The 11880-nt window shown below is 32.8% G+C and overlaps 2 protein-coding genes across 2 annotated transcripts; one reads left to right on the top strand and one right to left on the bottom strand.

Annotated features, from left to right (window-relative positions):
* Window positions 1-1619: 1619 nt before the first annotated feature.
* On the top strand, window positions 1620-3095 carry LOC135843737 (uncharacterized). The gene is made up of 7 exons (XM_065361713.1): window positions 1620-1775; window positions 1880-1933; window positions 2013-2054; window positions 2143-2289; window positions 2364-2519; window positions 2625-2774; window positions 2857-3095. Exons 1-7 carry the CDS (start codon window positions 1701-1703, stop codon window positions 2947-2949), a joined length of 717 nt encoding a protein of 238 aa, XP_065217785.1. The 5' UTR covers window positions 1620-1700; the 3' UTR covers window positions 2950-3095.
* Window positions 3096-7336: 4241 nt separating this feature from the next.
* On the bottom strand, window positions 7337-8889 carry LOC135844055 (uncharacterized). Its single transcript, XM_065362154.1, has 7 exons — window positions 8732-8889; window positions 8604-8657; window positions 8430-8462; window positions 8201-8347; window positions 7917-8060; window positions 7675-7809; window positions 7337-7595 (listed from the first exon to the last, which is right to left on the bottom strand). The coding sequence occupies exons 1-7, from the start codon at window positions 8795-8797 to the stop codon at window positions 7503-7505; spliced, it is 672 nt and encodes a 223-aa protein (XP_065218226.1). The 5' UTR covers window positions 8798-8889; the 3' UTR covers window positions 7337-7502.
* Between the last annotated feature and the right edge of the window lie 2991 nt (window positions 8890-11880).

The raw sequence follows: 11880 nt of genomic DNA, 5'->3' as shown, positions 1-11880 counted from the left end.
CATGATTTTTTTGTTTGAGAGTTTTGTTAGACACCATGAATTAGGAATTTTTCGGTTAAAAAAAAGTAATACTGAAAATATTGGTTTTTGACTTGACATAGTTGACGTCAACTATGTCAAATGTTTAGTTGACGGCCAACATTGTAAAAAAATAATTCTACTAAACTCCTCTTTTACGAGGTGAAATTGAAAAATAATTTTTTCATCTGCGACGAAAAAATCTCGTAGTATCAGGTTCTTTATATTTTTCGTATTTCCAGGATAGTATCTGAAAACTTTTCTGTTATTCATGATTAAACTTGAAAGTTTGCAAACTTTGATTTTCCTCAATTTGAAAGGAATTTCTTAACTAGAGGAGAAAAATGACATTTCTCGTAAATTCATTGACAAGTTGGGAGTGGGGGAATTTTTTCACATATCCGTGGTACGTTTTGGTGAAATATTTTAAAAAATAATGGAAAAATATTAGTTTTTTTGGTTTCTGCTTTTGTTCAAAACGGTGGCGAAATTTTTTCAATATGTTTCACTCATAAAATTATATAGCACGAAAAAAGGTATTTCTCGTCAATTCATTGACAAATTGGGGGTGTGAGAGGGGGATTTTTCTCACATGTTCGTCTACACATTGGTAAAATTACTCAAAAATTCAAAAATTTGCATTTTTTTTTTGTTTTTTGACGGTATTTTTGCAATAAGTAAGTGCTAACTTGTAATTTTTTTTCTCGAAAATGAAAAAAAAAAATGTCCGTCTAATTGTTTGATGAGTACGTTATTGTACATAAATAAAATGACTAAAATGAGAATTTTTTCAGAATTTCAACTTGTGAACATTATGGTTTGTATTTAAATTATAAGTTTTTAAATCGATTTTTTTCAAGTTTTTGAAAGTGGCAACACTGATTTTGACATCATTCGTCGATTACCCAAAGTGTACTACAATTGGAAAAAAAGTTCAAAATTTTATACCACGTACTACAACCGGAGCAATTTTCAACTGAAATTTTCCATTTTGGGGCATTTTGGAGAACTTTAAAGGTCCACAGCTCCGCCAAAAAAAATCGAAAAAAATGTCCGGTTTGCGTCATTCGTCATCGTTTGATGACCTCTACAACATGATCTGATTTTTAAAAAAAATCGAAGACTCGTCGTGTAAAAATCCACCGTTTTGGCATGAAATGACCCATATTGTTTGAAATTCATTTTCAACTTGGATTCAATCTCGATGCTCTTCAATGGAAAAAGGTGCGAAAATTGTAAATTTTATTCATCGATTTTGCTGCAGTCGAAAATAGCTGATGCATCAATCAGGATTTTGGTAGGTTCAGATCATTCTGTCAAATAGTTACTGATCTGAGCGTATAGTAAAATCAAGAGAAGGAAGGCAAACAATAAATATTTAATTACATATCTGTTCTGCACGATTGACCTTCATTTTCATTGATCGAGATTTTAGTGTCGTATTGCGCGTCAGTAACCCACACTGGTAGAAAATCAAATCGATTTTTAATAATTTATTCTCGCGAAATATTCGATTCAAATGTTTTATGGGATGACAGTTCTGAGTTTACACAAGTGATTCATGATTCATGATCATGCGCCGGATTTTTTTTTTTTTTGGGTAAAATTGAAACGTTACAAAACGGGTTGGATTCGTGCTTTTTTATCTCATTTTACTCGTGTTCGTAGTTCGTACTTTCGAAATGGCCCGTCAGAGTTTTTCCATCAATTTTCTTCTTTTTTTCTTTTGTTTGTGTGCTTTTTTGGATACAGCCATGGTAAATTAATGAAATTTTTGTATAATTTACGTACAGATTGCTTAAGTTATAAACTAAAACGTCTATTATACTATTTTTTCTACTTTCGTTTCGTTTCTCAACAGCTGGCAAATCCTTACCCCGATTCTCCTACGGTGTATTATGTTGAAACTACAGAAGTAGGTTTTACCTCGAGTATAAATTAGTTTGAAATTTTCATCTCAAACCTGATGCGAATTTTTTAACATAATTTTACAGGCCGATTTTGGTGTTAGGATGTCATATGATCCGGTCAAAGATGTAAGTTTGATATTTTTTGAAATAGGTAGCACGATTGGTTGAAATTTGAGCTCATGGTGTTTTTTTCCCTATTCCTGAATCACCGTAGAAAGCGTTGAACGTGATCATTGCTTATGATACGTTAACTACATCGGCGTCTACTTTTTTCACAACTCAAATAACAGCCAAGTTGATCGATGATTTTACCAAGTGCAATGTAATCGCGTGGAATTTTAGTCCTTGCACGACAACTAAGGTATGGTACCTTTGACCTTTCCTGATGCGTAGCTCCTTAAACTTCTCATTAATAATTGACGTAAATTCCATCAGATTTCAACAGGAGCAACGCTGTCTTGTCCTAAAGGTGTTGATCAATGTCGTTACGATCAAGTTCACGGCTGTCTCGATGACGCTTTCAACTGGCATCAGGATACAATGGGCAAATTTGTAGTTTGTACTTATACTGCTGGCAAATCTTGCGAAGATGTTCGTATTACAAATACCTATTACCTACATTCGTATTTTTGAGATAAGCTTTTTCAAATTTTTATCGAGTTTTCGATTTTAATTTGTTTCCTCTTCGTATTCAAGTGTAACAATCAAGAAGGTGGATTGTTTCCGGAGGATATGAAGGCGTGTATTACTCGTGGTAGTGGAGCTGGCAGCTGTAATGCTTCTTATAATGATTTTCAGAATGCCAAAAAGAAACCAAAAACGCAAACTGAAATAGATAATTCAGCGGTAAAGTGAATTCATCTTGTTTCAAGTAGATCGTCGAGTCTTAAGTATTTTAATTTTTTTTTTTTTTATCATTTTTCTGTAGAATTTGCCGAATGCCATTACTGATTTTAAAAAATCCACGTGTGCTATGTTAGCTAAAATCAATCTTAAATGTGATGCAGTTTGTTCAACTTGATATGATGTGTTTTAATGTTTATGGATGATCTTTAACTTGAGTCAGTATTTTAATGAGTAAGATTTTTTCGCCTAATGGTGACCTTTATTGCATTGAAAAATATCAAAAAAAATTGTCGAATGAATACATGATTGTTTTTTTGAAAATCTTCGTGTAATTCTTCATTTTAATAAAAAATGATACTTATTTCTTCAATTTTCATTTAAAATTTCAAAATTTTGAATTGCCCAACACCTCTTGCAACATTTTTTCAAATTTCCTCTCAAACTTTCATGAAAATCGAGGGAGAGATATTTGACTTGATTTTTGAAAGAGCTGATTCCAAAATTCTCTCCCATGTCCAAAATTTCATTAAACTAAATTGATTTCTGAATTTTGGATTTTTTTGAAAATTGAAAAATGAGTAGGTATTTTTATTTATTAAGTTTCAAATTAATTCTTCCTTTTCTGTCGTGTTGAAGATCTGATGCACAAATGAGGGAACTTTATTGGGCTCAGAATTTTTGAATCCTGCCATATCCTTGCAATACAGGTTACATAGAACAAGTGGCGAGTTGATTGCTGGTTGCGGAGAGTTTTTATTGTTTTTGCCTGATTTTAAAAAAAATAGGATTTTGCGTTTGAAGCGATGTATTTGGATTTGGATTTAAAATTCATTTCATGGTCCGAGAAGTCAGTTTTTAACGATTTTAAGCATATTATCTCGATATTATTAAACGTCCAAAAAATCGAGAAATTTTTACTGACAGGTCTGAAAATGTTAGACAATTTCGAAAATCTTTCGCCCAAAACTGAGCAGCTTTTCGTTTTCGAAAATGAAATCTTTTTAAATTGATCATTTTGTGAGTAGTTATTTGAACAGATTTTAGTCTAATCTTCGTTGAAATATTTTCTACTTGATTTAAATTTTTGGTATGAAGTAGGTACTCAGTTTTGTGAGTATGTTTTTTTCATTTTTTTAACCTGGATTATTTTATTTTGATGTGAGCCTGATATTACGTAGTTAGAATAGAATTTTCCAGCTGTGATTTTTACGTTGAGCTTTTTACATCGCAGCTGAAGTCATATTCATGAAAACGAATTGCCCCACACCTATTAATAAAGCTACAAGCAATTTATTACTTTATGACTGATGAAAACTGTTGTTTCTATTGACACAGGTGAATTTCACGTGAGGATTCATGGTATGAATGCAGGAGTGTTCGCTATAGATAGATCTAGATGCGAGTTATTTTTTTTTCAAGGTTCAAAGGTGATAATACATAATAGTGAATTTGTGCATAGCAGGCCTAGATAGCTTTTGTTTTTCATTTTTCATTTCAATTGCATCGTCAAAATGGTCAATTTTTATGCAGGCGTTGTTCTTTTCGCGGCGAGCATATGCACTCATTTGAATATGGGGTCGGTAAATTGAGAGAATTATTTCATTTATGATACCTACTTAGGTGAATTTCTTTTTCTCGTCGAATTGAATGTGGCTGAGCTTTTTCAGATGCAGAATCCTCCTGCTAATCCTTCTGCTTGGGCGGGATATTATAAGGAATCTGGCAATGTAAGTTGTATTCCTGTTTCTGAATCGCCAAGGTGGTGCACAATTTGATCAATGGATTGAAAACTGATTAAAATTATCAAATTTCAATCTGATTGGTTAATAATGTGAGATCGACTACCACATGATAATTCGCGATCCAACACTAATTTTCAAGTCTCTTGGGCTATTTTGTGTGATAATTTCTTCGTTTTCATGAACCTTTCTCTTGAAACAGGGAGATTTTGCCGTCAGAATGTGGTACTCGGCATCCGAAGGTGTAAGTTGCGGATTTTACTTCAATATTCTCATTTTCATGATCGAAAGTTGGAATAGGCAACCTAATTCGAATATTTTTTCTTGGGTTTACCGATAGCCGAAAATGCTCATTACCATTTCATATGATACTGAGACTAAATCAGCGTCTGATTTCTTCAAAACGCAAATAACAGCTGATTTAATCGACGGATTTTCAAAATGTGGTGTTATTGATTGGGCGTTCAATCCGTGCACGATTTCTAAGGTACCTGTAGCCTACTTACAATACTATTTTTATGCAGTATGATCTAATGGATTTATTCGGAGTGCTTATTGAATATTTTCAACATTTCAGTTCCATAGTGAAACGCAATGTACTTATGATGAAATCCATGGCTGCGTTGCCACTGTTTTTGTCTGGCACCCGGAAAAAATGGGGAAATTTTTGATATGTGTTTCCTTGGGCAAAACTATTCAACAGGTTGTTGTTTTGTTTATTAAAAATCTCGATCAACGATGTAATTTCTTGACACATGTTTTGCATAATTCGTTCTTCTTTCTTCAATTCCTCATTTTTTAAGTGTGCTACTGAAGGTGGACTGATTGAGGAGGATATGGAAGCGTGTGTCAGTCAAGGTCAAGGAGCGCAGTACTGTAATCATTTCCATACAGTCTTCATCGATGCTAAAACCAAACGACCGACAACTGAATCAGAAAAATCTGGGGTAAAATTTACCTACTTAGTTTTTAATGAACGGAATTTAATCTCTGGATAGGTATACAAGATTGATCGTACGTTACTGAATATTTTTTTATCCTTGCATAGGAAATTCCAAGTGCTATTACCGATTTCAAGCTGGCCACGTGTACAGTCCTGGCACAAGGTGGTTTGAAATGCGACGCTATTTGTTCTAAGTGACTATCGTTATGCGATTTGCAATTATTTTGGATGATTTTTAAACTGCGTATTACATGTGTTTATACTTAAGCTTTATGCGATTGTATACGAATAAAATTGATTCTACAGATTGTGCAAAAAAGAAATGGTATTTTTATCCTAATAGTAAAATAAAGTGATTTTTGACAATGTGTGAGGCTTATCTCCCGACCAAAGCGAGGAGAGTAATTAAAAATCGTCGAAAATAACTGAAATTGTATTTCACTACCTTGTTGAATAACATATTGTATCCAAATTGCTAAAAGGTTTCAATTTATTTCTAGAATTACTCAAAACTCTCGCTTTTTTGCCTCAAATTGTCAAGAAGTAGGTATAATTTTTTCCCAATAATTCACGAAAAGTTTTGCTGTTTGGTTCATCGTTCAAAGTCTTGCTTTTTTTTAAACAATATTGCCAAAAATTCTCACATTCTTCAAAAATAACCATAAGTTTCGCTAAATTTCAAGAAATCTTGCATTCACTAAAAATTGTTCAAAAACCTCGCTTTTTCATAGAAATTCCGAAAAGATATCATTTTTGTCTCCAAATTAGTATAATTTCCTACCAAAAGATCCCGACTTTTGACAAAAATTTTCTTTTTTCAGCAAAACTGCTGAAAAGTTTCATTTTTTTTCTAAAATGGCCCAAAAATTTTTCTTTCTGGCCAAAAGTAGCCTAAAAAATATCTTATCAATTTTCTGCACATAATTTCCAAAAAGGCCTATCTTTTGCTAAAAAATTGTCAAAGTAGGCTATTGCTTTTTGCCAAAAATTGTAAAAAATTCTCGCTTGCAACAAAAAATTGCACGTTTTCCCAAAAAATGTTCAACAGTTTCTCTTTTTTGCCAGAAATTCCTTTGAATCGAGCATATTCTTTTGCTTGAAAGTTTAATGAAAATCAGGGGGAAATCAGCAATTGATCTTGAGAAAATCAGCAGAAGAATAATAAAAATAATTGTATAAGTTGAGATTTACTAGGAAATTGATTTGAAAATAACTGGAAAAAAAAATAGGAGTTATAGAGTCTTCTCTCCAGCAACAAAGTTTTAAATCATGCATATGTTTATTGCTCAAGTGAACTCAAAATGTTTGGAATTCCAACTAAACAGAAAAGTCTGGCTCGATATTAGAACGTTATTTTTGAATTTTTGATGTACTCGTAATTTCAGCAGATTTGTCATCTTACAAGTTAGACTTGATATCTAAAAATTAACTTCAATGGTACAGTAGAAATTTTAGAAATTGGGCATTTTTAAAAAAGTTCTTAAAAGTTTGACATAATGTTAAAAATTCATAGAAATTTTTTCAAAGATTTTGAAAGTCGGAGAGAACAATTCGAAATCAGATTACAAAACCAACAAATTTTTTTTCAAATTTTTCTGGAGTCTGGTAAACATCAAAATGACAGAAATCAAAGTCATTGAAATGTTGATTTATTGTCCAGAACTTATCGAATTTTTTAAAGAGTTTCTAAAAGTCAAACAAAATATTTGGGTCTGGAGAATGTTGACTTTTTAGGGTATTTTTCAGGGGACCCTTCTCAACAATTCTCCGCAATAAAAGCTTAGCGGACTAATTAAATAAAGTTTTTATTCTAAAAAAAAAAGTGCCAATTTGCCTACACTTCATTGAATGAACTCGTAAAAAAAAAAATTGGGCAGGATCATAAGAAACTCCATTAATACAAAATATAATATTCATATTTTTATATGCTGCCAAAAATAATATTTTATTGATTAAAGCTAAATTACATTAATGGGTACCTATAATACGTACATAATTTCATAATAACAACCGATAACCATCAATAATCTCATATTGTATAACGAATTACTTAGAACACATAGCATCACACTTCAATCCGGCTTGTCCCAGCACCCAGCATATGGTGTCCTTGAAATTTGTGATGGCACATGGCGCTTGCTGCCGTAAGAGAAAAAAATGTTCATTTGTACAGTACAGATGTGGAATGCTCATACCTTGAATAAAATCGATTTCTTACCGGAGTATTTGGCGCTTGTTGGGATTTAGCATCTACGAACATGGTATGGAAATCATTACACTGCTTACCTCCTAGACCATCTTTAACACACTTTTCTATGTCATCCGTCCAATTCAGCTGATATTTAGTAGCGCACTTGAATCAATTGTAGAGAAGTCGAATTAAAAAAAAAATGCCGTTTAGAGTAGATACTTGACGAGAGGATAAATTAATAGTATGTATATGTGATAATTTATTGCGACCTGTTGCATACACGAACCCGAGTAAACACATATCAGGAATTTTCCCATGCTAGTTGGACACTTCAATGAATTGGCAATACAGCTGTGATATTTATCGTTTGTGCATTGCGTCTCGGAAGTGCAAAATAGAACTTGGTCTTTATACTGAAATGTTAAAGCATTTAAAAATCATCGTCGATTCTCGTTTTATTGAAATTGACAATTGGCAATAATTAATGAACTCTGACGATTGCCTAGTGAGATCGTCAGCCATTTTGGTACTGGTGAAAATATTTGTAGCCTACCCTAGCCACCGTGCACGGGTTGTAATTAAACTCAACTACGCCGCATTGTGCAAATCCGTCAATCAAAGTTTCTGTTAATTGGCTCTTGAAAAAATTATCAGCTGAATTGGTGTCTGTATCGTACGAGATGGTGATGTGTATTTTTTGCTGTTGAAGATGGCTTATAATATTATAATTTTTCAATCATGAGATACATAATGAAAAATAGAATTGAAATTCGTAAACTTACTCCATCGGATTTCATTCTGATGGCAAAATCCGCTTATTGCATAACAAAGTTTACAAAATTTTCTATTACATATGATGAAAAATGGAAAAAATCGACGAATTTGGTGCAAATTCAGGTTAATGTTGCTGTTCAGCGTCTTTGATAATATATGACTTATATGTATATTCAACTTACATTGTCGGTTTCCTTATAATATTCCAACGGAGGAGGACCATTGCAAGTTTGCAGCTGTAAAATTTAAGAAAAACGATGTTTAATTTGGCGATGGATGCTTGAAAGTTGGATTAATTTTCTATACTCACCGATATATCCAAATGAGTGAACAAGCAAATAGCAAAAAACACAAAGCGTGCGCATAAATTCGTCATTTCAACTTCGAATTCGAGATAGGTACGTATTTGAGGATGAAATGAGAAACGAGGACTACAAATTCAGTTGATACCTTCGTGTTAACACTTCTGAATTTTATAGAAGATTATTATGTACAATGTACATAGAGTGCTCACTCCTGAAATCATGCGATGAGTTCTCACCTGGAATGCAACTGAGTCAATATGAAACAACCTTTTTTCTCATTAATCATTGATGATTTTAGCATTTGTGTAGGTAGTTGTGCTTGATATTGCAAAATTTCGAGGTGATGATGCATGGCTGCATTGAATTATGTGGAAAAAAGTAACTACATGCATAATCGAATATTTGATTTAAAGGAATCTTATCGCGATAGTACGGACTGTTTCCTAGCATGTATATCATTATATTTTGAATTTAATGTAGGTACTATTCAAACAGAAACATTTTTGATCTTTTTGTTGAAACTGATGAAAAATTGCACAGACCTGTAATGTTCAACCTTTTGTTTGTTGATTTAACTTTGACACGTACTTATTTGAATATGATTTAGAATTTGCATTTTGCTCCGTGTAACGTTGCATGTTCTCGCTACCATTAAAATCCATTTTATGAAACCTTTTAATTTTTGGTATCGTTTGTCGAAGAACTGAATTGAAGTTGAGCGAGGGGTAAAACACAACTTCATGATTTTTGAATGTGATGAAGATCAAGTTTTTGGTCTCCTCTGATAGTGAATTCATTCTTTAATGATGTTTGTCAAGGGCTATACAATCACAGAGTATCTTTTTGAAGTTTTCATAGAAATTGCAAACAGATATCATTTTTGTCTCTAATTGCCTAGTGCCTATACCAAAAAGTCCTGGTTTTTGACAAAAATTCTCACTATTCAGCAAAACTGCTAAAAAGTTTAATTTTTTTTCAAAAATGACCAGAAAGTCTCCCTGTTTTGTTACAAATAGCCAACAAATATCACTTTTTTGGTCAATAATTTCCAAAATTTCTTATTTATTGCTAAAATCGTAAAATTAGGTATTGCTTTTTCCCAACAATTGTCCAAAATTCTCGCTTTTTCAAAAATGGCTGAACTTTTTGCTTCTCAGCAAATTGGCTAAAAATTGTCACTTTCCACATTTTTTCAAAAATTGCTCAAAGGTTTGCTTTTTTGGCAGAAATTCCTAAAAAAAAAAATGCTACCTGAATTGGTTAAAATCGTCAAAAATGAGAATTTTGAATCTATGATATTTTTTTTGCTTAAAAATGTTAGGAAATTAGGGGGGAAATCAGCAATAGTCGCGTCGAGGAGCCCGCATAAGGATCAATTGCACCCCGCTGCCGATCCTTCGGGCCAACTTTTTTCTTAGAGGGGGAGTCTTAAGGAACATTTCTAGCCCTTGTCCTCAAAAAAAAAAAAAAAAAAACGTGGCCCTACTCACAAAATGGCGGTCATTACAGGTCATCCAAAATCGCAGATTTTGCGTTCCAACATAAGACTTGCACAACATTTTTAAACAGTACAAAGGTAGATCGAAAGAGCAGGCAACAATTTATCATCTGACAAAATTTCAAGTGCTAAAGTGTCTTTTTCGATTTTTGGTGAATTTTTGAAAATCAAATTAAGGCCAAAAATGAGGGAAAAAATCAAAATCTTACCAAATTGACCTAGAAAGCTAAAATTTGGGATATACCTTATTTTCGACCTGCCAAATCGATTGGAAACTGTTTCAGACCGTTCAGAGTAGTTCTGGAACCTCCAGTAGATTTTTGAAACTTGAAATTGCCACAAAATTTCATCAAAATGGAGTTGGAAAAAAGAAATTTATTCTGCAAACTAATTTCAATACCCTACGAAGTCGACTGCAGGTGGATTTCAAGTCATTTTGGAGTCTCCAGCGACTTTTTGAAAATTACTGGAGCCTCCAGTGGATTTCTGAAACTTGAAATTTTCACAAAATTTCATCAAATGGAGTCGGAAAGCTTCAATGTTTGGAATTCCAACTGAACAAAAAAGTCTGGCTCAATATTAGAACAATATTTTTGAATTGTACACATAATTTCAGCAAATTCATCAATTTGTTTCCATGTTTTTACAAGTCAGACTTGATGTCTAAAAATCTATAACTTAAATGAAGAGCTCAATTCCAAAATGTGCTTTGTTCCAGATTTTTGTTTTTGGCAAATCAAAAACAGAATTCGTGAACACACAAAGATGTTTTAATGTCAATTTTCAATATCAGACAGTGTAGTGTAAAGTATTTCGAATATTTTCCCTGCAATTTTTTCTTTTCAAAATGACACCTATTTGTTCAATCTGTGTACGAAGTCGCCAAAAATGGGACTAAGCACGTTTTGGCACTGCATACAGATTATTTTCCAAAATTATCACGATGAAATGTCGTATTTAGCACGTTTTGGACTGGTACAATGTTTTGTTAGGTAACAGACTACTGCACCCAGTTGGACTTGGCACATTTTGGAGTGGTAGGTTGGTTCAATAGTGTTGAATAAAACGAATTTTACATAAAATTCTGCATTCAATGTACTGGATAGCGCGTTTAAAAACGAATTTTCGGCTATCTGACGTTCTACCTAACTGCGTAACAGTCCCATCTAACGGAATTCACTGAAAACGCATTTTTGAAAAAATTGGACAAAGCACATTTTGGAATTGAGCTCTTCAAATGTAAGTAGAAATTTCAAAAATTGTGCATCTTTCAAGTTTTTGAAAGATTGACATAATTTTGAAAATTAATGGAAATTTTTTCCCAAAGTTTTAAAATTCCTGAGAGAACATTTTGAAATCAGATTATAAAATCAAGAATTTTTTTTTGCAAATTTCTCAAGAGTCTGATTACATTAAAATGTCAGAAATCGAAGTCATTGAAAGTCAGACTTGATGTTCAAAATTTATCGAAATTTTTGAAGATTCTGAAAGTCAAACAAATACATATGACTTTTCAATGTTCTGGTGAATCCTGGTGACTTCTGGCGAATCAGTCACCAAGATTCACCAGAAGTCACCAGGTTTACAAAATCGCTCATACATGGCCACTTCTTGGTGGATCTGTCACCGAAAAGTCACCAGAGTATAAAATACACA

The sequence above is a fragment of the Planococcus citri genome, chromosome 4, assembly GCF_950023065.1.
Source record: "Planococcus citri chromosome 4, ihPlaCitr1.1, whole genome shotgun sequence".
Taxonomy (NCBI): domain Eukaryota; kingdom Metazoa; phylum Arthropoda; class Insecta; order Hemiptera; family Pseudococcidae; genus Planococcus; species Planococcus citri.
Note: the sequence above shows the minus strand (reverse complement) of the source record. Positions and strands in the feature narration are given on the sequence as shown.

Excerpts from the sequence above, each read along its gene's own strand:
- LOC135843737 (XM_065361713.1), top strand. The coding sequence starts at position 1,701 with ATGGCCCGTCAGAGTTTTTCCATCAATTTTCTTCTTTTTTTCTTTTGT. Across the intron at positions 1,934-2,012 it reads ATTATGTTGAAACTACAGAA|GCCGATTTTGGTGTTAGGAT; the intron begins GTAGGTTTTACC and ends ATAATTTTACAG. Across the intron at positions 2,055-2,142 it reads CATATGATCCGGTCAAAGAT|AAAGCGTTGAACGTGATCAT; the intron begins GTAAGTTTGATA and ends GAATCACCGTAG.
- LOC135844055 (XM_065362154.1), bottom strand. The coding sequence starts at position 8,797 with ATGACGAATTTATGCGCACGCTTTGTGTTTTTTGCTATTTGCTTGTTC. Across the intron at positions 8,061-8,200 it reads ACCCGTGCACGGTGGCTAGG|TATAAAGACCAAGTTCTATT; the intron begins GTAGGCTACAAA and ends TTAACATTTCAG. Across the intron at positions 7,810-7,916 it reads CGGGTTCGTGTATGCAACAG|TGCGCTACTAAATATCAGCT; the intron begins GTCGCAATAAAT and ends AATTGATTCAAG.